This window comes from Anopheles merus, chromosome 2L (genome assembly GCF_017562075.2).
Source record: "Anopheles merus strain MAF chromosome 2L, AmerM5.1, whole genome shotgun sequence".
Classification (NCBI taxonomy): domain Eukaryota; kingdom Metazoa; phylum Arthropoda; class Insecta; order Diptera; family Culicidae; genus Anopheles; species Anopheles merus.
Window position 1 is genome coordinate 47,807,009 of NC_054083.1, and position 27,711 is coordinate 47,834,719.

Consider the following 27,711-nt stretch of genomic DNA (forward strand, 5'->3'; position numbering starts at 1 on the left):
TCGTTGACCACAAACTATCAAAGTGCTGGAGAAAAACAACTCACCCTTAGGTCGTTCAGTTCTTTGAATGTGTTCATTTTGCGTTGATCATCGCTAGCCACACGGTCGCTCAAGCAGCTTGGCGATGCCGGTTGGCTGCTAGTGATCAGTTCGTGATAGCGGGCAACATCGCCGAGCGTGTCGCTAGCCCCCGGTGCGGCACCCTTGCCTGGCTGGCCCAGGAAACCTTGCTGTTGGCCGCTGCCCGAGTCGATCAGCATTTTCGGCAGCTTGTAGTGCTCGGAGGAGCGTATAAAGGTGGAAGCAGCCGACGCGAACGGCATCCCGGGGTAACCGGCCGTGCCGTTGCTGCGCCCGTTCGCGTTGCAGCTCGCGTCCTGATCGTGCGTGTCGTCTGGCGACGATTTGAAGCTGGACAGCTCCAGCAGATTGTTCCACATGGACGTGCCGCCGTTGGGACCGCCGGTGCCGCCTATTACCATCGGCGGTGTCGTGCAGACGGAAGACTCCGATGTCACCGACATGATCATGCCGGGCGATGGTATGCCCGATAGCGATGACTGCGGACTCTAGATGGGGAGGAATGACAACCGAAATCATTAAATGTATTACGCAAAGGACGGACGAAAAATTACAAATGTACCTTAAGATCGTTCAGCTTGCGCTGATCTTCGGCGGGTGATAGTGCTGATCCAGCACTGCCACCCAACCGTTCACCCAAACTTCCTCCATTGCATCGATCTCCCGCCTTCGCCAGCAGGTGCTGCTGTTGAGCATGCTGCTGTTGGGGAGAATCGCTTCGCTCCGTCATCATCATCACCGTGTTGGTCATCATGGAGTGGTAGTGTTGCGGCGGCGGCTGCTGCTGCTGCCCGTAATGGCCACCGGTAAGCCCACCCTGCGAAACCAATGATTGTAGCAGGAAATCCTGCTCTACACAGCCACTGTTGTTAACATTGCCGGACGGTGCTGCGACTGGGTCGCAGCAATCGGCCATGCCGCCGGCCGGATCGTACTCTAGCGTCTTCTTATCCGCGCGCAACAGATCAAAGTCCAGTGTGTTGTTGTTCGGTTCGGGCGCCATCTTCGCCAACACGGCAGCGGCGGCGGAGGAAGATGATGGATGGTGCGGATGTTGATGCTGCTGCTGCTGCTGCTGATGGTGATGGTGTACATGATATGGAAGGTGTGACGACGGTTGCTGCATCGAATGCTTGTGGTTTTGCGGCATCGACGGAGTGCCACTGCCAGGGTAGAACGGCGAGGAGGCGGACGAGCTACCGTTTCCGCCGCCGGTCGGCGAAGGATTGTCGCCAAGCGAGGAGGAAGACGTAGTGGACCACAGACCTGCCCGCTGCTGCTGGTGACCTCTCGGGTGACCTCCTCGTGGCGTCAGCCCCAAGTCGATGCGTTCCGTACCGATCGGGTTCATGCGCGAGATCGGCCCGTACGGGGCGGCATTGTTACACTCCTGCTCCGCCACAATCAGTGCATCATCGTCCGCTAGCAGCGAATCGGACCGGATGAACATGTCCTTGCTGGTGGCGAGGGCCGGGTTCGGCATGCCGATATCGTTCAGATGTTGGTTCATCAGCTGCTGGTTGTACGATTTCTTCGTACCACTGCCCGCCACCGTGCCGAGTGTGTCGAAGAACGTCTTGGCCAGGTAGCCGGCCGGTGGCTCACCACCGACGGACGGGCGCGACGACGGTTGATACGCTCCAGGCGGCCCGTGGTGCAGATGGTGATGCGGATGGTGGTGATGGGGCGGCGCGTGATTGTGCTGATAGCCCGGCTGAGACCCGTTGTAGCCATTGTGGTGTGGTGGTGCTGGCGGTGCCACCTGTCCGGGAGAGCTTTTGCCCAACGTTTCCGGGCCACCCATTCCGGGCAGCCCTGGGGAAGATAGATACGGGGGCGGTGGCAGCGGCCCATTACGTCCGCCCGAGTACGGTGGGCCGGCGGCGGACGGCGGTATCGGCGGTGGCATTCCATGGCCATGCTGCGACGGTACCAAATGCGGTCCCCGATTGCCCTGCTGATGCTGCTTCTCCTTGAAGTCACGCCCCTGCGGGCCCAGCTTTTGATGATGATAGTTCTGCTGCTGACCCCCCTGGTGCTGCATTCCGCCCATATACTTCGAGCCCATTGTGCCGGTTGTGGGCGCATTGGGGTGTCCATTTTTGGGACTACCACCAGCTCCGTATGGTGCTGCACCGGTCGAATGATGGAGGGATGCTGGTCCTCCATGTCCTCCGATTCCATAGCTGCCACCACCGGACTGCTGCTGATGGCTGCCGGGGCCCACCTTCCCGTGGTGTTGTCCCCCGCCCAGGTGATGATGGTGGGGCGGAGTGGCGAAATTATCCGAGCCGGCATAGTTCGGCGGAGGCCGTCGTGACTGCGCAGGATGGTTATGGCCGTGGTGATGTGGTGGACCGTGCTGAGGTCCATGCTCCACGCCATGTTTACCACCCTCCGGGTATTCACCCGGACCGAAGTACGGCGGATGGTGCAGCGAGTTTGGCAACGGGCTGTGATGGTGGTGATGCGGTTCCATCTGATGCCCGCCAGGACCGTGTCCTGCGCCTCCTGGCTGTCCGGAAGGTGGATAACCACCCGAGTGATGACTTCCATTAGCAGCGCCATCATGATGCATGCCAGGATGAGTCGGAGGTACTGGACCACCCGGTCCACCGGGGTGATAGTTGCTGCCACCGTTAGCACTAGCTCCACCTGCCCCCGGACCCATGTGTGGTGGTGGACGGAATCTCATCGCTTGGGGTGAATTGTGCTGCATTCCACCACCCTGTGAGGAAGGACCAGCTCCACCACCGGGACCACTGTTGGAATGATGGGGCGGTCCACGATTAGAGTAGCCACCGCCATTACCAGCAGCATGTGGATAGTGACCGGCTGTCGTACTACCCCCACCAACAGAGTAGCCTCCACGGCCACCTCCATTCATTGACATCGAGCCTCCTCCACTGAAGGATCCGGATGGATGAGGACCTCCGGCCCCATTAACACCGCCACTGGCTGCTGCTCCCGAGCCAATGCTGCCGCTTGCACCGTGTGGTTTATCCATCATTCGATGGCCATGTTGACTTCCTGCACTGTCTCTGTTACCTCCTCCTCCACCACTGACGGATGATGATTTGTGATAGCGCACTGGCGACGATGCTTCCTCTCCGGATGAATGGTAACCGTGCGAGGAGGACGAGCTTTGATGCATGCTGCCACTCGCACCATCCCCATTACTTCCGCTACCACCCGAGTGTCCGTGATAGTCCACCGTCGAACGCGCACGACTTGCCCCTCCTGTCTGGCCTGCTCCTCCTCCTCCACCACCTCTATCTCTATCTCCACCTCCTCCCCCTGTGCTACTCAAATGATGGTCTTTACCATTCGGTACCATCCGCAGACTGGCCGTCGCGCTGCTGCTGCTGCCGTGGCTCTTGCGCAGCTTCGTCCGATACTTCTCCAGCTCCTCGTCCGAATGGGCAAACGTACAATTCGGGCCACGCGGACACGTGCCCCGGTTGTTCAGATCCCGGCACAGGCTGATCTTGTAGTTGCGGTTGTGCGCCAGATGGCCCGCCTCCTGCAGCTTCCGATTGCCATGGTGCTGCACAAAGTCTACCAGCCCGGCGACGACCCGCTTCACCGCCTGCAGCGCGGCCGCACACTCTGCCCAGCTCGGCACGAGGTTCTCGCTGTTGTAATCGATCGCGGCCAGATGCTTCAGCTGTACCCGCAACCCGGACAGGTTGGCCGGATCGCCCGTGCGCTGCAGCGCAATGATCAGCTCCTGCACCGACTGCACGAACGACTGCGGCGTCTGCAGCTTGTCGTTGATGCTTTGCATGTGCGACTTGTGGGCCGTGTCGCCGTACAGCAGCGACGACCACTGGTCCGGCGCAATGCGCAGCCCGGCCTCCGTCGCGATCTGCACGATCTGGGCGTCGTGCTCGCGGCGCAGCGCCTCGTACGTGCGGAACTCCTCCTTGAGCTGCATCAGCGACGAGTCGCCCTCGCGCTTCGACACCTTAAAGCAGCTCGCCCGGTACAGCAGCTGCACCACGTGGCCGATGCTCGTTTTGGACGCCTGGGAAAAGTGCGGCTCGAGCCGCTGCACCACAAACATTACCAGCACCTTGCGCGACAGGGCCGACCCGTCCTCGAGCGCTAGCAGCACCAGCTTCAGCACCTCCTCCTGCATGGCCGGCCCGAGAAACTGGCATCCGCGGGCCCGCACCGCCGCCCACAGGTTCGTGCTGAGCTGCTGCGGGTTCTGATGGTGCAGGATCAGCTCCATGACCGTGCGCTCGCCGAGCGAGCGGGCGGCACGGAGCGACCGGGCCCGGCCCTCGTCCTCGATCAGCTGACAGTTGACCAGTATCACCAGCTTGCGCTGCATCTGTCGCGACAGCAGGCTGGCGCCCGAGGGCCCCGAAGAGCCTCCGCTAACGTTGCCGCTCCCACCCGCCACCGAGCCGCTGCCGGCCGACGGGCAGGGCTTCAGGTACAGCGCCAGCTCCTCGATGCATCCCTTGGCCGATTTGTAGTACTGCAGGTTCTCGGGGCTGAGGCTCTGGACGCTCGTCGAGTTGAGGTCGGGGTCGGCGATGGTGCCGGCGGACGCATTGGCGCCGGGCGAAGCGTTTACACCACCGGAGGAAGAAGTCGAGCTGTTGCAGCTGTTGGTTTTATTACCATCGCTGCTGGCACTACTACTACTGCTGCTACTGCTGCTACTGCTACTGCTGCTGCTGCTACTACTACAGCTGCTACTGCTGCTTGCGCTGCTATTGCTCCCGCAAACAGCGCCCTGCGAGCTTCCTCCTCCCGGTGATGCAGTGCCACCATTGTTGGTAGAATTGTTGGTACTACCTGCCCCACTGCCTCCTCCTCCTCCTGCTGCTGCTGCTCCGCCTTTCGTACCGTATGCCGGTGCGGACGAAGCTCCTGGTGTACTGACCAACTGCAGTAATGCATTATTAATCGGTAGATAATCTAAATCAGTCGAAATAACAGTCTGTGCGGTAGAACGAGAGAGAAAGCGAGAAAACAAAGAATTAGATGTAATTTGATTTCAATAGATAAAGGTCCTATAAGTCTGAGGTAAGCCTTGGAGAGTTGGAGTGATCCGGAGTCGGAGTCTTCCTGAGATAGAATCATTCGGAGGCAGAATCTTCCGGAGTTTAAGTCTCCTGGGTTTGGAATTATGCCGATTCGGAGTCGTCCGGAGTCAGAGTCGACTGGAGTCAAAGTCGTTCAGAGTGTGAATCTGTCGGCATCGAAGACTTCCAGAGTCGTAAGCGGTCGGAACCGATTAGTTTTAGACGACTCCAATCAACTACGGAACTAATAATAATCGGAACCGGTTCTGACCCTTAGGTGCACTTCAGAAAGCACATCAATACTTAGAATTTCAAACTTCAACATTCCATTTAAAATCCCCATAAAGACACCATTCGATCGTAAAGGACTCGTTGCTACTTCATAATAAAACATGCTCAATAAAATTGGAATTACAGCAGAGCGTCTGATCGATTCCGATCCAGCATCGTTTTCCAACAGGACACAGGACCTTTTAATGCATACATATCCGGATGCATGGTCGTTTATAGCGTATGAATTTCCAAAAGCATTCATTATGGATGAGAATTTTCCCTCAGAAAAAAGCACGATAGATGCTATTATATCGGAAATCAAACCCCTTTGCTGGTGTGAGTGGTGTGCATAGCACTTCACACAAAAGCACAAAAAGTGGTTGACATCCGTTACCAATTCAAGTACCGTGAAGAATGCAACAAACCTCCCGCTTACAGTCAGAAGCAGCCTCCATTCGGTTAGCGAGCATGTTCGTATGTTCTTACGACTTACGGATGCGATTTATCGTCTCAATACGGTTTCATCCATTTGGGACAAAACGCTCTGCTGGGGAAAACAAACACCACCTCTCACCATTTCCAGCTCGCGTACAAACATCCAGTACCATTTCAACAAGGATTTGGATTTATTGTCGCGCGCGCGCGTATGTGTGTGTACGTGAATCTCCCAGACACACCACCCAACACAGCAACACGCAAAAGGCATTGGGAGGCTAAATCGAACGCTTATCTTTGCGCAACAGCAACCGTGCACGTGGTGCAGCAAAGCGTACAGTACAGGACGATATTTCCCCCTGTTTGTACAGTACATAATATGGCAGCGAAAAAAAAAGGCACAAAGGTCTCACTCCAAACCAAAACACTCTTCTGGTTGGTTCAAGAATCTTCTCCCGTGACGTGTCTCGAGTTTCGTATTTATTATTACTTTCCGCCACGACAGCAGCAGCAGTAAGAAGCATAACTACTGGCAGCATACAATGTGCGCGTAACCACAAGCTATCGGTACCGGCGGTATCGTAAACCTTCGCACAGTGTGCCCATGTGTCTTACAACCACATTGCGCAGTACCACAGCACAACAACACTCACTACGGCCAATGTGGCCACATCTTTTCCCATCGCTTCCTCCATCGCAGCGAAGCATCGCTGCGGAAAATCATAAACGTAATATAAACTTATTCATATTAAGCGATACAAATCCATTTGGTCCGTTGTTTTGTTCTTGTATTTTTGCCAAGCATCGTTGCCTTGCGCTGCCTTTCCTTCGTGTTACGCGGTGTTTGTTTTTATACATCTCGCGTCATAACAGCGTACCACACCATGGGTAATACAACTACACGGGTAACTGTTTTCTATGATGATGCACCACACACCGATTATATGGTGGACAGGCGCTTCGAGTACGTCACCGGAAGCGTAATTGTGATTGAACGAAACGGAAAAAGGAACAGCGCACCAGCGAAAGCATACGGAACATGAATTTACCATTTATCTGATTGTAACTATAACCACACATACACATACACAGTAACAGGATTGCGTTACATACGTGTTTCATTTTATTAAGCAAATTTATAATCTAGTTGATGCAAGAAGAATAAATTTCTGTGGATTTTTATTCCCAAAATTTACCCCACAAACAGGAAAGGAAAAATAAATATGAAAAAAACAAAGTTAATCCCTCTTCAAACTCCCGCTGACGCCAAAATTTCAAGCGCGCAACGAGGTAAATAGTTTAACGCAAAAGGACAAACCCAAAAACGGACACGCTTCATCTGTGTCGTCACAGCGATCAGATCTCTGATGCGTGTATGCTAAATAATACAAACATAAACACACCCACAGCTGGGAACTGGGGACAGACAGTAAAGTGGAAAATCTCCGCACTTTCCCCGCCACGCGCCACACCAGACAGGAACCGCTTATCCTTTACGGCCGTGTTTTTCAGCCGCATTACATAAATAGCTACAATTTGGTGGCCGTGTGCTCCACCAACGTGCCTTTCTTCCATTTTTTTTATCACACAACCAAAGCGCGGTTAAATAGAAACCGTCACCCAACCGGCAGGATGTGTTCAGGATCGATCCTTCTATCTCACCTTCACATCGTTGGGTCGCGTTCCTGAATGCCAGAGTGGGTAGGTAGGTTGGGAAAAGGTTAACGTATTTCGGCAAGGATTTGCTCAACTTACTACAAGAGCTTGTCGATTGGCGGGCGGTAAAAAAAAACATATCCAATCGAAACAATGCCGACAACACGGATGGAATGGAGCAAAAGGAAAAAGCTGGATGCTTAAAAAAAGGATGCCCCTTTTTCCCCCTTACGGGGTATTAAGCGAACACACACGCACACACGCACAGCTAACGGGCCTCGGGAGAAAGGTGTTATACCGGTTCACCGGTCGCACACTCCCTCCCTATTCCCGAGTATTCGGGAAAGTCACCATCGACCAACAAACAAAAAAAGGACACAATCTCGTCAATCCGTAACGCTACCAGAAAGCTACTGCACACACGCACTCGAGGCCCATTCTTCCAGGTTAAGGGTTGGCAGCAGCAGGTGTGGCGAAATGTGCCCCCGGATGGCAGGGACTTGATAGGATATCAAATGAACTTCACATACACTTGCACGCACACACACACACACACACACACACACACACACACACACACACGAACCAAGCAAAAAAAGGAACGCGCAACGCAAAATGTATCAAAATTTAATACCTTCGCCTTGAGGCCGAATTCCGAGCGGCAGTTAGTACCATTCCTGGTGCTGTATATTCCACCATTCCGAGGGCTGTACATTTTTGTTTCTATTTTTTCCTCCTCTAAGCTATGTGTGTGTGTGTGTGTGTTCACTGCCATCCCAGTGTACACACTAACCGGAGGATACTATTGACGGGTTTATACAAATTTCATTTTCAACTGCTTCAATGGTTGGGAGAGAAGCAATGGGAGTGGGAGGAAAAGCTCGCCCCAGGTCGGCACATAGAGTACACGATAAAGGAAACCACTATGAGGGGGGCATGGGAGAGGAAACGACGCCCTATCACGAGACACAGTCCGCGGGAACGGTCGGTTGTCGGTTGTTTTGTGGCGGATGTTTGTAAATCAGATTAGAGAGAGGAAATTTTTTGAAGCCACGTAGAACACCGTTTGGGAAGGTGGGAAGAAGCTAGGGAGCTTACACGGCGCGGGCGAGATGGCAGTAGACAAGGTGTGGTCCGGGAAAGCAGGGTAGAAGAGAGAAGCCTTTTATTTTTTGGAACATTTCCCATGGTATCTCTCCCTGCAACTCAGCTCGGTTGAAGTCTTTTTTTGGATTTGGTTTCATGTAGAAAAACAGCAAGCAGCAGACGGTCGGTCTCCCCCGTCTACTATAGAACGAATTTTTTATATTCGTTTATTGGCTTTTTTACACACTTTCAAATCGGAAAAACTTGGATTTATTACGTTGATTTGTGATTTGTTTCACCAAATATTATGAAACCATTCCTCATACAAGTAAGTAAATTACACCGTAAAGTTACTTTTGACTTGGAGTTGCCCCGCAGTTTGGATTGGATTTGAACGTACAACCTGCTTTGCCAAAGACCAGGCGCTTAACACGGCGCTATGCATCCTTCATTCGTGAAGCGTGTTTATTGTCCATTTTAATCAACAAGTTCCTCACTTCGTTACCTAAACGTTCATATCTACATATATGAATAACAGTGAATATTAATGAATATCAATTCATATCAAGAACAAATACAAAGTTTAGTTGTTTTTTTCCTCAGCTTTTTTTAGCACACTGTATGATAAAAAGCAATATCACGTTTTCTCGTGCTTTCAAAGAACCAACTTCAATATTCATCTCATCGCACGAGAACGATGTGCTAACTTTCCATTTGAACATCCGCAAAAAAAAGGTGCAAACCTTTAGCTCTTCATATCCTTTATATCCGTCGGCCGATAAAGCTTGCCAATAGATACAGATACAGGCAAGGATTTAGAGCCCCGATTCCCAAACACTGATGCTTTCCACATTTCTGATTCTTCCCAACAACCGGTGAAGCAAGAAAGTCAAAGGATCTCGCATAAAGAAGTTCTCGGTATAGATATGTGTACGTTCGCACACGAAACCCTTGCAACCCAACGCAATCCAGAAGCAACCAAACACCACACATATACCACCACACAAAAAAGGAACGGAAACGAACTGGTGGAAATAAATAAAATTCCAAAATCACCAGCATATGAACCCTTTTGCCACCTTCTTTACATTCGTATCAAATAAAATCTTTAACTAGCAGGCGGAAGATCGCTACGGCACGAGAAAAAAAAGGGATCGTCCCGAAATACACACACCCGGAACACCCGGGAAAAGCACAAGCCATGCAAAGGTACGGTGCGGAAAAAGCTAATGTTCTAAATCCCTCTGCGTGCCGCGTTGCCGAGAGGCCTCTCCCCCATGGGGTCCGAACCGGTGGGTGCTTTTCCGTTGCCATCCGGAATCAGGCACAGCAGCAGAGTCATAACTTTAATATTGAATGACATCACGCAGCAGACGCTTCCACCGACCATTCCCGAGCCACGTGCATCGTGCCAGGACGCACCGTGTCACAGGTCTGTGATCAAACGCACACACACACAGACCTGCACGAGCCTTTCCGCATGTGGCAGTCCCTTTCAGGATGGAGAAGATGATAAAGTTTTATTGCTCCTTGCTATGGGGATTCTTGCCTCGTCCTCCTCGTCGTTGTAGTCGTCGTCATCGCTTCATGGCGGCTTGACTTTGCAACAAGCAAGTTGATTTGTTTTACTTTGTGCTTCAACCTTGACTTGTCGTTATTTGATTACTTTTTCCACGTGAGTTATTCACATTCGGGGTGTCCCGGAGCGGGTGGAAGGAACCGATGTGTGTGTGTGTGTGTGTGTGTGTGTGTGTGTGTGTGTGTGTGTGTGTGTGTGTGTGTGTGTGTGTGTGTGTGTGTGTGTGTGTGTGTGTGTGTGTGTGTGTGTGTGTGTGTGTGTGTGTGTGTGTGTGTGTGTTTTGATCTGTTTTTGCTTCTCAATCGTAAAACGTTTCTCCCTTTTTTTGCACTTCATCATATTTTTTTTCCTTCACTTCAGTACGTTTAGATTATAAAGTGAAACGGGAAGCAAATTTGTATTGATGGAAGCTATTTAAAGATTCGCCGTAATGGTTTCATTCGAAGCTTTTAGGAAGGAAGTCAATTTGGAGCGTGTTTGTTTTATGGTACAACTCAGCCTCATTCTTTACTTAGCACCATGTAAAGCGTATCATTTGATAGACGTTTTCAATGTACAATAAGTCTGCACCAAATCTCAATTCTTCTAAAAAATGCTTTTAAAATGTATACTAAATTGGTAACTATTTTAAATTTCTAATACGTCAACTTACAATATAGAACCAGTACATACCTGATCGAACGGGCACTGCCTGTGGTGGAGTGTGGCGAGACAGGTGCGGCAGATCGTGTGGCCGCATCCTAGACTGATCGGTGGGCGTAAATTCGCTGCAAACTCGTTGCAGCAAACGGGACAGCTGAGAAACTCTGTCCATTGGGGCGCCTGTATTGGCATTCTGTGAACGAAACGGAAGAAGGGGAAAGTAGTGTAAGCAAAAGAAGACAAAAAAAATGGAAGGCAAATATCTTGGTTTGCATCGTCAGTGAAAGGAAATGGATGGAGAAAAGGGGAAGAATTAAATGCCGAATAGATAGCTACGCGCGAGCGCATGATTAATAGTGCCCCGAAAGCTAGACCGAGAAAGTACCACACAGGTCTGGAGAAAACCAGGAAATCGTTTCATCTAATTTCAAACCACTCAAACAGTCCCCATACAGACACGTCGATCCATCCATTTTTACCTTGCTACTTGCGCTTTCATGCACAATTTTTGTTTTTTTGCTCGGTCCTCTCACAAACCACTAAACCAGATGCACCCGTCGTTTCCATTTCGATCGTAGTGCAACGGACGCATACTAATAACGAACAAGGCAAGGCAAGGTCGTTGGGAAGGTCGTACCGAGCCGGATATGAGTGTCGCGCTCTGTAGACACACCGTCATCTAGGCTTTAACAAAAAAAAAACAGAGCCCCAGCTTCTGCCAACTAATCCAAAAAGGAGAAAGCACCCACGGCGGCGGCATTGGGCAAATTTATGCTTGGAAAGTTCCATTTTTTTTTTGTAATGCCAACCCAATCGTGTGTACGCGCCCGTGCTCTCGTTGTCCAAAACTTCACACTACAGACACATGCCCACACGATCGACCAGAGTTTGACAGAAATGGGCAAAAATGGGCCTGCGTACGGCATTCCGACGTGAGTGAGAGGATGGTTCGTACGTTCCGGACGGATAGGCGGTTTTGTGGGGAGTTGGTTTTTGTGGGTGAACTTTATGATGCCCATTTCCAGCGACACATAAGGTGGTGGGGGGTGGTACGCATGTACCGTGTGTGTGTGTTTGTGCAGCGCCTCCGGTTTGACGTTGACATTGAGCTGATGGGGCACGGAAGAATGATCACCCGTGGAATGATATGTGCTTGCGAGGGAGTCGTGCGCGTTTTACAACACATTGCACATGATTGTGTTGGGAGATATTATAGAGAAAAGGCTGTGGTTGAAGCTACACTTTGCCTACATTTAAACTATTTTTGTATCAAAGACAGCAATATCTTTTTCTAAGGTTTTATTATAAGGCAATTGCTTGATTTAGAATATTTGACGATTTCGTTTATGAAACCTTTATGTCCAAAATTCTACAATTTAGGTGAACTAATCAGTAACTTAATTAAAAGATGATCGAAAGAATTTAATGCAATCTGTCAAAATTGTATGAATTACACACGAGAATCAGCTTCAAAATTCTTAGTCTGATCTTTTAATAAATCTCAAAAAGGCGAACGCATAAGCAACTACACCTAACTAGAGCAATGATTAACACAAACATTTACAAATTAAATAAAGAAGCATTCTTGCAGCTCTTTCAGAAACATTTCAATCGTCCTCACAGATAAACGCGCCACAAATTTTGTCAAACGACGCGTGGCAAACCGTTTTTTTTTTTGTTTGCACTCATGACGCTATCCAACGTCCAACGAAAGCACAACAACCAACGGACGGAGCGCGCAGCACCAGTCCATCCATTGCCGGTTCAATCAAAAAAGCTTTAAAAAGCCATCGCTGTGTTCGCTCGTTGCGAAAGGCCCGAGAAGTGGAATGTCTTCCTCAGTTCCATATATAATCTTAGCGCATCACACCCGCACGACACGGCTCCACTCATCTCTCATCAACATCAACATCGTTTTCATCATCATCATCGTCATCGCCGCCATCTCGGCATTTCATTTTCACTCTCGATTCGCTTTCTAGCGGGCTTGATTGGCGGGTCTATTCCCGCAAGGGAGAGAGGAGCAAGAAAAGGCGGGCGATGGGCGATGGCCCACTCGTGTGCACCGAATTAGAGAGGAAGCCCTTTTTCTCGCTTTCGTAAGCGCCGTCTCTTTTTTTGGGGGGTCCAACCGTTCGCTTTCGTTTTTTTTTTTTGTTTCGTACACGGCAGGGGCTGGAAAGCTTATTTTCGGACAATCATCCCTCTAATGTCGGCAGACGGCTTTGACAATCCCTTCCGCAATATAATCGAATTTGTCGAGCTAATCTCCAACCGGGCCGCCGAGCTATCATCATCACCCGCTGGCAACACTACCTCCCTCAGCCCAGCAGCCCTAAACATCCGGGCGGACGATATATATATGGGGGATTTGCACGGTGGGAGCATAGACACAAACAAAGGCAGACAACATCTCTGTGCCGATAATAATCCGGTAAATGAAACATACAAAAAATAATGCCGAACATGTATGTGATTTTGAAAACATTCCAACAACCATTCCCGATCAAAGAGCTGTGGATTTGGATCGAAATTGTAAATTGCACTCGTCCCACTGGCATTGGCAAAAAACCCAATCGCACAGGTTGAAAGAACGATGCAGAAAGGAATTGCAATTATCAACAACCTATCGACCCGGATACAAAGGGCCACAGCACACGTACACGTACACACACACAATGCACCTCTTTCCTCGCCAGTGACACACATTTTGTGTTGCTTGAACAAAGGCTTTTTTCTGAAACAGTATATAGGGGTGTGAGTATGCCAGGATTTGATTATTTTTTGTTTTTTTTTTTTGCTTCTGCTTTGGATGTGTGTGCACGATCGTATTAAAATAAATATCAAAACAGAGAGTATAATTGAGGATGCTGTACACCACATGCAACGGGGGAATAATAACAATCAGAATAAATAAGGCCACACTGTATTTGATCAGTGTCTCTCTTTTTGTGTTTAATTAAGGCTCTGATGATTGTTCCTTTTGGCCATGCATAAAAGGACATTTGATTTTAAAAGCAAGAATTGTTTCCTTAACTATGTTTTCAGTTCAAAATATTAAAAATAAATATAATTCCACAGATTAAAAGATTACAAACTTCATCCTAGTACTATGCTTAGGAACTGAAACACTCCCTCGATCGTTCGTTCACTCTACTATCCTTAATCTCATTCTGCGAATGTACTACAGCAAACTGTAAATGGTGCTTTTGCCAAGGGGTTTTCACCACGAAACCAGCATTAAGAAATAAGAAGATAATTAGATAAGCCTCGACGACCCATCCCCCAGGAGGGTGGGGCCTTTAAAGACGCAAATATACAGTCGCAGAACGCGAGTCTTTTAAAACCAAAATCCCTTAAGTAGCTCCATCCACTGCCAGGAACATGGGCAAGCGATGCGATTAAAACAAAAAAAATACACCAGTCCCACCCGCTTTCCTTTTACAAGGAACACCGACCAACGCTAGGCAACGAAAGCCAACGCAGCCAACAGTGACACAAAACTGAAGGATATACTACAAACGTTGGAAAGAAATGAACCTAAAACAGAAAAATACCAACACTGAGAACGAGAGAGAAAAAATAGTATGGATCCCACGTTGGCCACGCCATGACCCGGTTAGACCCTGAACGTACTATTTCTTCGTTTTCTTCTTCTTTTAGTATGGCAGGGTAAGGAGGGTAAAGGGAGGGCAGTGTGGTGGGCCGACGGTAGACACGTATAGTGCAACATTGTTGTCTCGTACTCTGTCAGAAGAAATCGATTGCCGCGCGGCTCTTGCCTTGGGTGAGTGGGTGATATAAGGAGTGTTGTCGCGACAACATTTGGTAGAGGTTGGGGTAATGATATTTTTTGTTTGTTTGTTGTTGCTACCAACACGCTTACCACTATTACCATCTTTTTCATGGCCCCGTATGAAAAATAACCATCAGTATTCCAGTTTTGAATACCAGTCCCGCGTAGTTTGGTTTCTGAATTGACGGAATCATTTTTGTTTTGTTAGCCCGAATTTGCCACCCGTCAAATGGAGTATATTTGTGAAAATTTAATAGTACACCTGGAAGTGTGTCAATGTCGTACACTTTTTAAGGGAGAAGAAAAAAAAATTACATGGGATTATACAATACAAAACTGTTTTAGGGCAGAAATTGAATTGACATTGACTTCTTATGGAAAAATGCGAATAGATGAACTGCAGCAAGCTCCAGCAATGCGAGTGGCAGCTGATAATTATCATTGGATGTTTCATAACTCAAAAATGATATTTTCCATGGCAGTTTTATCGGCTTTACAAACATATCTGACTGCATTCTGAGGCGCTTATGCAATTTCAGGCAACTTTAACGAGTTATAGCGTGAAAAGGATGTCCATCAGCGTAGTACAAACAGAGTACTTTAAATGTCCAAGATATCTCTGTAACTTTGTAGAGTTCTAAATACAGTTATAAAATGGGATAATGTGTGTTAAAAAGATTGGAATGTATTCTATTTCACATTTTACCATTCTAAACATCGAGACATGCAGACTTGATGACCATCTGTTTAATATCAGCCTTCTCTAGGGCCTATTGAAACTGATTGAGAATGAATACTGACCACGCAAATTAGTATAGTCTTTGGCGTCACAACCCATCCAGGTCTAGTGCAATGATTCCAGAATAATCAGTTCTGTTAATATGCGCTACATTTGACATTCAGAGCACAAAGAAGTCCCAGATGTAGCAAGTGGACTGACCGCAGAATCAGTAAGACACCAAACGAAACAGCTAAAAATACCTACAAACCCTACATTTGAGTATTGTTCATAATAAACAAAAATTATTTGAGTCGTATTTTGCTCTATTCCTGCTATCAGCTATATTCCCTTTTAGTACATCTCAAAAACATAAATCACCAAAGAACCGAACGAAAACAAAGAATCCAGCGGCGAACTAATTAAAGATAAAAAGTTTTGCTAACCAAACGAGTAAACCCCTGAAGCAGGCTGTAATTTCACACGCTACACACTTCCCACGACACCAAGCAAACGCAAACAAAGCGAAATTCTGCGATCGGAAAACTTTATATGGCAATTATGCACCTTCCCTGCTGCCTCTTCCTGCCATTTCCCGCAAGAATTCCTCCGCTTTCCGTGTGTATCAATACTCTCTGTGTTTATCTCTCTTTTCCTCCACCACCAGCCTTCGGTCCCAGCTGTTCGCCACGTATGCAAACTTTTTCCTTCCTGCCCTATGGCCCGAAACGATCAGCCAAAGAGTGCCATTGTCGGTTAGCAGCAGCAGCATCAGCAGGCCCCAATTTCTGTATCTCCCCGCTGGTTCTCCGAACAACGAAGGCGCGTACTTGCCACTTCATGCGATATCGCACGCGCCTTCACACTTCACGCGCTCAAACCCTTGCATCCGTGCGAGATATGGGATGGGAAAAGTTGGTCCTCCCGGGTACACGATGCACCACTACCCAGCTAGCCATCATCACCACCACCACCACCATCACCAGCCAGTCCCGAGAGTGAAAACGCACGCAGAACGTGACGCAAAGATAGAGGACGCGTGCGCCAAAGCAAGGCGGCAGAACGGGAGGCTGCCGGCTGCAAGACGAGCGCGGGGATCCGAAGCCGATGGTGCAAAAGCTTCATTTTCAATGAACCCAATTTTCCGCACAATTAAGAGCCTTTCCTTTGCCTATCTCGCTTGGCTCGCTGGTCTACCGTTGCCGTTGCTGCTGCTGCTGCTGCTCGTGGCTTGAGGCGCTTCTGCCGCTTCCCTTGGGAGCAGAAGACTGGCGAAGCGAGCCGAACGAACCACACCGAGCCACTTCCGGATCCGGTGGTGGGAAGCCGTGGGACCACGCGGGTGGATAAGAATGGCAAAAGCGTGAGTTTATGTGCAGTCGGTTCCGCTCCCAGGACAACCCTTTTTGCCGAAAATCTTCCAACTACCACCGGGGCCGGTACATTCAATTGTTGTTAGAGGAAGCAAATTGAATAACACAGTGCTGGGTGTAATATTGGGTCAGGTCAAAAACGACAAAATTCTGTCAAGCGAAGAATTGTTTTAAGCACAATTAAGAAGTATTTTCTTTTATTTTGGGTATAACAACATAACAGCATTATCAAGAACTGCTGATACTTTTTCATCGTTACCAATTGTTCATATATCGTGAGAAATGTTCAAAAATATGAGAGAAACTGTCAACAATCATAGATAAACTAAGGGGTTGCCAGGTAAAGGTTTCAAATCTACTTGCGATTACTGTACCAACGCCACAATACTGTTGAGCTTTGGAGCTTTACACTGTATATTACCACGTAAGCTGACAGTTCGATCCTTGCTACAGATAGGTCAACCGAAGTAAAAAAGCAGCACTGGATACAAGGCCAAGGTTGCGTCAGACGTAGACAGCTGTTATAACAACGTCAGCAAATGTTGTACAATTACTCTGCTATTAGCTTGTTCTTACACCTATTTTACTACTACCACTAACGTAACAATTATTTCTCTTGGATTTGTATGTTAGTATCAGTAGGTAATTGAAAAATGTTTAGTGAATATTCATAGAAAAATAGCATTTTTTCCAAAAATCTTAACATAAAATCCCACTTACACATACGCTACTCACTGTTAGTAATGAAACTTTCTTTCCCTCTTTTGCAATCACGCTTCAATTTCCGCTTGCTCTACACCACCTTTCTTCCAAAAACGTTCACTTCATACACAACCGGGCAACCGCGGCTAAACTGGGGGTTTGGGTTGGGGGAGGTCTGCTAGGTTGGCAGTTTTCCATTAAAGTTTTAGCCCAACGGAAGCATGGCGAACGACGCACCAAGCCACACGCGGACACCGACGCAGCGGCACACGGGCACGTCTTCGTACACAGCTTCCCTTTCACGCCAAACATGGCTTCCCACACACCTATCACGCGGAATCTTCACTCGGAAGCCGAGCCAACGATAATATGCGCCCCTCCTTCCACCCCGACTACCTTCCATTCTTCCTTCAAGCATACCAGGCAACGGAAAAGCATCTCAGGCGCGCGCTGCACGATCTGTTGTAGTTATTATTCATAACTTCTTGTGCAGGCAGGCAATACCGTCCGTCGCCAACACCGTGTCGCAGCGTACGCAGCGCCAAATGCCACAAATGCCACAGATAATGTGGCAAAAGCACCAGCCACCAGACCCCTATTAGGGCGCTGGTGAGCTTGCGAACGAGCGCGGCGGCTTATGCAGATGCTTCGCTAGATGGAAAACCGGAAAAAGCTTGCAATCGGCGGAACATATTGGAATGGTAAACGGCCCCCGAACAAGGCAGCGACGCCTTACCAGGAAGATTGTATTTCATCTTGTGCACGATAAAGATAGAGTTGAACGTTTGTAGTGCAGCTACTATTTTAATAAAACACAACTTTCCTTTAACAAAATGATAAACCGAGCAAACGGCACACACTGTTCCGGTTACTTCATAAAGCTTTTCTGTTCCATCGTGCAACACATTTTACGATACAAATACGTTTGTTTTTGCTCTCCCTCCCAAGGCCTTACAAACGCCAAACAATGGCAAAACCCATCCTCCCCAGGGGGAGGATAAAAGCAAGCGTTCGGCGGAAGCCGGAAATCGGAACTTTTATCCTTACAATGTTCAACTATTACAACATAATGTTCTCCTTTTTTTTTTGGAGGAAGCTGTGTTTCCCTTCCTTCTCAATTTTCCAAGACCTCCTCGGGGACTATGGTTAACCTTTTGTAATATTTTACCGCATCCCCTCCCACCCTGAAACACCCGGGACTCCGGCATCCTCCCCACTGCCAAAAAATAAACTGCTGTATGCTTTTACCTCTAATGAAAGTGTGCTCGGCGCTGCTCGCGGAACATTGTGAACCGGGAGAGTGTAACCTAACGAACACACGCCGGTGGTTTCCTTCGTTTCATTCTTTTCTGCATTCAATGGGGCAAAGGGGTCCGGCCGCACGACGCCGGGAAAGCTCAAACAAATTCCAAACTTTTCCCTTCCCTCTCTCTCTCTCTGTCTCTCTTTTAACATGACCATCATCATAGCCATTGCTTCCTTCCGCCCGCCACAATTCGTTTACGGCCGCTTTTCGCTCAATTATTTCCAAGCTGCCTCTCTCCACAGTTTACTGGATCTTCCCATCGGCCACGGAGGGGGGAGTGGTACTTCCGGCTGTGGGGTGCAACAAGGCAAAAAAAACGAGTCCAAAAACAGTGAAGGAAAGAAACAAATTAGATACAGTCCGGAATTTCTTGTCCGCGTTTTTCTCCTTCATTTTGGCAGACAAAGTTGAGGGAAGAAGCAAGATGGTAGCAGCGTGACTGACGCCTGTTTGGTAGGGGAAAGGGTCCGAGCGACACAAAACTTTCACCTCAAAATTTCGGCTTCGAGACACTTTCGTTAACGAGCCCCGTCGGAGCCACCTTCTTTGCTGTTTTGGGCGAGGATTAGTTGTCTGTGCGTGTTCAAGCGTATCTGCGTTTGTGTGTTTGTGTATGAATAATTCCGAGCGTTAAGGTAGAAACCACTTCACTGCCAATTTCGATTAGATCGTGCGTAAAGAGGACACAAGTGTACGTAGCAACCGAAATTACTAACAACGCCGCGGAAGGGCACCCTCCCATCACGCAGTCCCGGCAGCCACAAACCTGTCGGAACGTTACGATTTCCCAAGACATCTCGAATAATAACATTTTCCAACACCAAACAACCGAACACACCGGGTTGTGGAAAGGAAGGATGAGCAAAGGGAAGAACAGCGAGCAAATGAACGGTGAAGAACGATCAACGCTAACGTCAAACTATCTCCACACCAAGGCCCGAAATGCCCATTTTAGGGTAACCGTACTTGATGGTATCGGTGTAGAAGGTAGAAGTCAAATGACATGAACCCTTAAAGGGGAATTATCGTTTAGCTGCTAAATAGTAGCGGAACAGTTTTCTCCAAAGCATTCCAGAGCAATTCTCTTCCATCGTAATGGCTTCAGATCTCAATCAGAGTTGAGAAATATCTCTTGGGATTTGATTGTATCTTGGATTCTCTGGAAGATTGGAATGCAACCTCCGTCGAGAGTGCTCCAGGATACGATAACTGTAAAGTGGAATTGACTGAGAACACGCATAACTAAGCCATTAAGATCATTTAAAGCGGTAAAATTGAACCAAAGTCGCTACTATATTGAATAATGTTCATTAAACATCTCAAACTTAGCTCCAAAACAGCTTTTGTATTTTGTAAGGATCCCAATTCTAGTCAACCTCCTAATGTAAGTCTTGTTTTTGAGGTACGAATTTAAACATATCCTTTTAAAGGAAATACTGATGTAGGAAGCGACAATAGCTCCGTTTCTTTATGTGTAGGATTACTTCAGGTTAGGTCTTAGGACCCACGACTAAGGACATGTTTCTCGATTGACCTTGATAAGGCTCTAATTCATAGTTAAAACACAACTCTAATCATCAGAATAAAGTATTGATCAGATTACGTCCTGGTGGTAAAGAAGATAGGAAAAGTTCTCCTAAAATTGCGAAAATATCCTTTCAAGATAATATAAAACCCCAAGCTTTTGCAACCAAACTACAATATTACAACCATCATTGCACCAATTGCACTTGCACACTGTGCCCTCGAAGGTTAACGTGCGGTGAAATGAAGCACAGTTGCTGATGCTTGCGTGATGGAGCAGGAGCGATCCCGCGCACCAAGACTGGGCAGGATGATGATGGTAGGATGTAACCAATTTCAATTCCATCCTTACCCTATCGTGTGAACCATCGGCCATTGCCTCCCTTGAGAGTAGAGCGTTCGGTTCGGTTTTGCAAGCGTCTTTCTCGAGAATCTTGTGGTCGGTTCTGCCAGCAGCTCTCCACCACCACCACCACCACAATGGCAAAAGACGGTTGACGTTGATGCGGTTTTCCCTTTCCCTGCGCCATCATCCCATTTCCCACCATCCAGCGCCTCAAACGGAAATCTCAAGCAGTGGAAGTGTTTGCGTACTTTCCCGTCCATCGTCGCCTTTCCACTACTTCTTCCCAAGCCGCACACACACACACACACACACACAGGCCAGTCCTTCGTACAAGTAAAACACGGTGTGTGCAAAACATCCTCCTTCCGCAACGCGACAGCACGAAAGCGACAGGAAAACCAAACTTGTCTATCTTGCGCTATCCTGCGCTTCCCACCCAAACTGGACGGAAAGCTCTCGCTTCCCATCCCCAATCCCTGCTGCCACGGTTTGTACAGGAGCAAAAGGTGGGTTGGGTGGAATCGTTTGCTCCTTCTTCGCGCTAAGCCGATGATGCCTGATTGAAGCGCCACACCGCAGCACGCGCCTTCCGGTCGGTTAAAGTTTTATCGTTATTTAGCAGCTTGATGAACCATTGTTTCTTATGGTTTATTTTTATGCCCTCCAACCTGCTCCGCCATCTCAAGGTGCTCGCGGGTGGATTTGTCTCTCTCCACATTCCGCTTACTAAAACCCCACTTCTCGTACTTTCTTCGTGCATTGAAAATGAGGCAAGCTAGCTAAGAGCTAAAGGTAAGTGTTGTACCCCTTGTAACACCGCCCCAGGAGAGCTTTCGCTTTCACCCGAAAACCGCGCGGACGCCAACAATACAGGAACATTCTTCCACCGCAAAAGGTGCTTCCGAGCGAGCTGAAGCAAAGCGGCGAACAAAAGCGGCGGACAAAATTACAATTACACCCGGACTTAACCCCGCAGCCCCGTCGCGCCGTTCCGGTCTTTCACAAAAAGGAGACCGAGATTTTTGCTAACGCAATCGAACGCAATATCCCACGACAAAACTCTTCTTGAAACGCTGGTTGACCAGGTGCGTACAGAGACTGTGCTTTGTGAAATTGGAAAACTAACGACAGAAGCAGAGAGGGGGGGGGGGGGGGGGAGGAAATTTAATCTCCATCAAAAACTTTAAACTCTACATCCGCCACACTGGGAAAGAGTTTGATTTGAGCAAATAAAGCGAACGAAACATTATGGACAGGCGCGCACACGTCGCCGGCAGTCTTTCTTCTTGGTGAGGGTTTCGATCGTGAGACGGTGCTGCGGTTTTTGTGGCGATGCCGCGTTGTTGTAACTGTCAAAAGTAAGCAAAACAAGACAAAACTCAGCACTGATTTACACCGAAATGGATTTAATTATTCAAGCCAAGCTTCGTCGTGCAATTTCCGAAACAGAATGCCATTTCTTCTTCAAATTTTCAAGTAATACAATCAGCGCAATCTTGGAAAACCCACTGTGCTTCAGAAAGACCGACAGTTCCGTGAACTAATTTAAAACATTCATAGTAATCCCCAACCTCTCAAACGCGGACTGATTTTGTTGCGTACAAGTATACTTCTCCCCGTCTTCAGTCGTCTGTTTGTCGCAGACAAAAATGTTTTTTACGCTATTTTATTACACCTTTTTGCACACCTACCCAGCACAAAACGGATTGTGGAAAAGCCAGCGTATCTCAAAGAAGGGATGATTTAGCTGCGGACCATTTTTCCGACATGCTTTTGTTTTTTCCACACCTGTGCGTGCAGCACAGTGCCGAACGACACGCACACGGAAGGAAGGAAGTCATTTTCGCTTTACTAACTGATGGAACCGTTTTTCTTCTACCGTTTTTCGTTTCCGAATTCGCAATGTCGTAACAGAAACCCCCCTGGTCTCCGTACTTTTTTGACCCCATTTTGATTTGGTGCTTGCTTGCTTTCGGTGTGTATTCGTGTCACGTAATCCAGCCACCACCAGCAACGAACAAGGTTTACACAACCGCACCACCCAACCAGGTTTGTTGTAAGAGTAAAAGGGAAACTGATCGCGTGGCCAAAAAGATTTTCCACACGATTCCACTGCCCGCACGCCATGCTGCACACGGATCAGTGCCGACAGGCGAATTATTTTCAGCACACACAGCCACACACACACACACGAGTTGCTTCCGGAAGGCTTACACACGTCCAAACTCACTCTCCCGTTTTCGGATTTTCACACAAACAATGAAATCCATCCCCACCTCACAAATGTTACAATTTTTAGGGATTTTTTGTTTGTTATTCTGTTCCTGCTTGTTGGTTAGATTCCTTTCAACAAAGGCAAACCCACAACCCACAAACAAAGCAAAGTCAACGCAGAAACACAAAAGGAAGGGAAAATGCAACACGATAAAGCCCGCACAGTACCACCAGCGGGAGGAAAAGTTTGATCTTGTAAAAGTCGAAAAGCCGATGACGTCGATGTCCCGGGGTCTCGCTCAGGACTTTCGATTACAGTTCATTGGTGCGCAGCAGCGGGAAGAAAGGTCCCATGGTATCCCCCCATCATGTTTTTGGTACCATGCATGTAAACCAGGCCCCACAACTTCTTGCCGACCTGAAGCAAATACACACACACACACATATCTAATAATGTCGTATTGCAATAACACCTTCACCGTTTGGCTCATTTTCTCATGCCACTCATGGTACGGCAAATCGCGTTACGGACGAAATTGAATTTTCTGCTCCCCGGGATCATATTCCAGAGGTTGACAACAGCAAAGACAGGGGCACGGTTCGCAAAACCTCAAATATTTTCATCATCATAAGGCGGCGGTGTGGCTGGGTGACATTTGATGGCTACTAGGGCCGGTAAAACCAAACCAAACAACAACAACAAAAAAGGGTCTTGTGCAGGACCAAATCAAACCTTCTTAAATTTGTTGGTAAATGAAGAACACTACATGTAAGCGTAGCGAGCAAGCAGCAGCATGTTGAAGGGTAAAGAAAATATCCTTTATTTTGTTATTTTTTATCGTTTTGGTCTCGAAATTCACATGTGGGTAAGCCATCTCTTGCTGATAACAGTGAAAGAACCTCCGTAGGGACTTTGAAATCGAGACATAACCTTCAAAGGACACTCGTACCTTGTCCTTAGCCGTAGAAGACAAGCATATTACGATCAGCACTGTGTTTGCGAAATTGGTGGAACCCTCTTCGGTGGCATTTACTATGAAATGAACTGAAAATTGAGGCCAACTCCCCCCCAAAAAAAAGGGGCAAAAATTGTGAAAAGGGAAAACAACCTCAATTTACTCCTCATTTGCTTCTGATGCGTTTTGCCGTTACTGTTTTAGAGGGTTTGAATTTCTCTTATGATTGGCTTTTAGCATTTTTCTTCATTTCATTTAGAACCGTTTAGGAATGGCAGTGCAAACACATTATTGACTACAGTCGATGTTCAAAAACCACTCCAGGCCAAAAGTTGTCCCGTAACGGACAAATCGTTGTCCGGTTTTGAAAGTAAGAAAGAGAGCCATTTAACTATTCGGGTCATTATCACCGTTTCGGTGCTTCCAGTGTCTAATGATAAGTGCCGAGGCCCCGTGTCATTGCCAATGCTACGAGGGGCGGCCGACACGGCAAACTTAATACCCGCGCAACTTGACCGGTCCCGGTCCAGACGACCCTAACTTGATGCTACCGGAGCGTTCGATCCTTTTACGGTCACCTTCAGTCCTCCCCCGAGAGACAGGCTCTCTTGGGGTCATTTAATTAGCGTTAGAGCAAGAACCTCACTGCTGACGTACGTTGGTGCAAACGGTAAACGGACGACAAAACGTAGGGCAATCGTTAGCCTTTTCTTTCGTTTTTTTGGGACGGGCAATGGTTTTTCTCCGATAAAACGACCCACTAAACTACGAACAGAGTATTACACTTTCTCTGATACGTAATGTGTTCCCCGGCAGGACATTAGGGACGCAGCGAAATTGATGGTCATAAAGTAGCCTTTGTTTGCGGGAAAAGTGGTCATTGGAAATCCCTTGGAGGAGGAATAAATTCCAGTTAGAATTGGAAGGATTTCCCCAAAGGTACGAAATTGACGAAATGTACAGTAAATGCTCCTCTAACAACTGCCAACTGTCTCTCCCATCTGATCTGAACAAACAGTATACTTCAAGATACGTGAAATATCGTAGTTACAAACGTCTCAATTGCAAATCACAGGTTCGCTCGTTCACATTCCGGTAACGTTCTATAAAGCCACAAAATGCACAACCTCATCCCCTGATCTGCATCTGCCCTGATTGAGGGCAATGGGGACCATCCAAAGACCATCATGATACGCTCTAATTATGTGCCATCCAATCAAAACATGATGGGGTACATGGGTTTTCTCCCCTTGCTTAGTGAGATGGTTAGTACCGAGCAAGAAGCTGAGGATGCAAAATGTATGTGCGAGGGAAGGATATGATGATGATAGGGAGAAACGTGCAAACGTGACCGTATCGTCAAATTAGCACCCCAGAGATGCGCACGGAGTCTTCTTCTTCTGTATGGATTGGAGAGTGTCGTGTCTTCGGCACTTCAGAGTTCGGTGATCCTTCATATTTTTATTCCTAAACGAAACATCATTAAAGGAACACCACACAACACTTGCAGTGCCAAGGGTGCAACAGATTGCCGCAGTGCGTACCTGAATGTTTGTGAATCTCATGTTCTTTGAGAAATGTTTGATGTTTTAAATAAAATTATAACTTGAAACAATGTTTAATGTAAGTATTAACGAGCACGCGCGCCTCTGTTAGATAGGATCATGTTGTATGCCAAATGACATACAGTTGTCTCTAAATTCTAACAACGGCCGACATTAGAATTGAACCACGGGCTGACGTGTGTCAGTCCGTCGATACATCCCCAGCAGCAAGATTCAACGTTGCCATGGTATGCGCTAAATGCGCTTTTATTCGAACAGTTTACGATCTGACGAAAACTGACCAGAATGAAGATAAGATATTGCTCCCACGCAAGCAGCAAACTCGTGACATTCCCAGTCATCAACATGATCGGTCTCATCGGCCACATCGCACATCGTACACTACCATCACAGCAACGGCTTGAAATGCCACATCGACGCAAAAGTGTACAAGTCTCGCTCGGCAAAGAGAGTGAAAACCATCAACCACAGCCGTGATAGCGGGGGCACTGCTAGCAAAGATGATGTGGTTTTCCGTATCTTTACGTTGGAGTTAATGGTGGTGCTCCTCTAGCATTCACAGCGAGTGTCGTTTATGGTGGACAAAAAAGGGAAACCGCATTGTGCAATCGTTTCTTTCAGATGAACTTTTAAGAAGCGAAACAGATTACGAGAACAGTAGAGAGAAAAAAATGGATAAACCCAGACAATCGTTTAGTCCTCACGCATCTATGTACTACAATTTAAATAGAAAGAGTTAAGTTGTATGTTTTTTTAAAGCCCTTCCCGTCTCGACTAAATGGCTTCTAAACATCTCATGTGAGAAACGCCACTAAAGCGCCATAAAACAAGAGAAAAAAAACGCCAAGATTCGCCGTAAACCAACCGCACACAGGCTATTAGAAGTGCATTACACCTTTAGTAACTCTGCAGCACTGCAGCAGCAACCTGTTAGTAATCCATCTCGTGCATACGCGCGTATCTCCACACCAACCAACCGATCCGCCGCTCTTCCTCCTCCCTTTGGCATTTTCTATGACTCTTCTCGAGTTTTGTTACAAAACCGCGCCCTTCTTCCCGTGCGCTTCGCTGTTCGCTCCCAACACCTCAACCACCATATTGCGGAGATTCCTTGCGCATAAAACGGTGCAGGTGTAATGTACACTGACAGCACACAGCTGCAGCTGCAGAAAATACAGCCACAATGCGAGTGAGAAGGAGAGAGTGATCGTGCGACCACTATGCACCGTGCGGGCCCGGGTAAGTGTGTGGTGCATCCGCTTCAGAAACCGGTAATGGCCTGATTACGTGCCAGCCACGTAGTCGTCATCGCCGTCGCCGACGTCGTCGTCGTTTGTCGGTGGTGATGGAAACACTAATTAGTGCCCACAGCATAACACACACACTCATACGCGCTAACCACGCAGCCAAGAAACCCTTTCGCTGCCTGTACCCTAACACAACACCCCTTTCCTTTCGCTAGCTTCTCCGTTTGCTCAGTCTGTCCGTCCGAAACAAGGACGTCTTCCCCTGCTTACTGCTCACGCGCGGCATACTTCTCTTCCGCATCTGGGATCCAGCAAAACAAACCCCTCGGTGGAAAATTGCACCGAGGTGTACTCGTTGATATAGGTGGCACAATGAAAGCACTTTTCTTTTCACCGCAAGGCGTACCCCCCAACCAAAAAAAAAAAAGCGTACAAAATAATATATTTCGCTCGAAGTGTGTATGGGTGTACGGCAATAGCCAGCAGTAGCAATTTGGAAGTTCATATAACGATTGGAGAAAGGGGTGAAAAGCCCCACCGCGCAATCCGCCAAGTGGTTGTGTAAGTGTTTTTTTTTTTTTTTGTGCTCCCCCTTTCAAGCAAGGTAGTTGTGTTGTTGCTGCTTTGTTTGTGCTGTAGTTTTTCCCAAACAACAACCGCGCTCGCTTACATCGGGGCCTCGGGTGTGTCTGGTGCAGACACGAAAGAAAACTGACAGAAAACAACCCCCCCCCCCCCGCAGCGAATCTCTCGTAATCGGTTTTACAACGAGCGCCGCAAGGTAGTGGGGCCTTTTCGTTACATTTCTCCAAGTTGACCATTTTTATGACATTTACCCTAGTGGCTCGGAGGGAGATGGAAAGGAAGATTACAACCCATGGGGGCGATGACAGAAACAATAGTTTTTAAAACTATATTCCAGCTGTCTGCCCACGTTTTTTTTTTTTTTTATAAATGGCCCCATATACTTTGGTTACGTCATGGGAACATCCGGAAGACTCTTCATGCTCGGTGGTTTGGCATCGGAATAGTATTTGAAAATATGTTAAAGATAATGGAAAACAGGTCCAAAGATAGAGATGAAATAAGTATCAAAGTAGAGGCAGACGCATTAAATTGAAAAGGAAAACAAACAATACAATCATCATTCAAACTTGGTTCTGTTCACTT

General features: G+C 47.8%; 1 protein-coding gene across 10 annotated transcripts in view; it reads right to left on the bottom strand.

Annotated features, from left to right (window-relative positions):
• Positions 1–27,711, bottom strand: part of LOC121592480 (hornerin) — a 53,796-nt gene that overhangs the window by 13,814 nt on the left and 12,271 nt on the right. For all 10 annotated transcript variants that reach the window (XM_041913960.1, XM_041913959.1, XM_041913957.1 and 7 more), the window contains exons 3-5: positions 10,825–10,987; positions 644–5,038; positions 45–569 (exon numbers count right to left, since the gene is read on the bottom strand). In XM_041913960.1, coding sequence (XP_041769894.1) covers positions 45–569; positions 644–5,038; positions 10,825–10,986 — 5,082 coding nt within the window. In that variant the 5' untranslated portion in view covers position 10,987. The remainder of the gene's footprint in view (positions 1–44; positions 570–643; positions 5,039–10,824; positions 10,988–27,711) is intronic.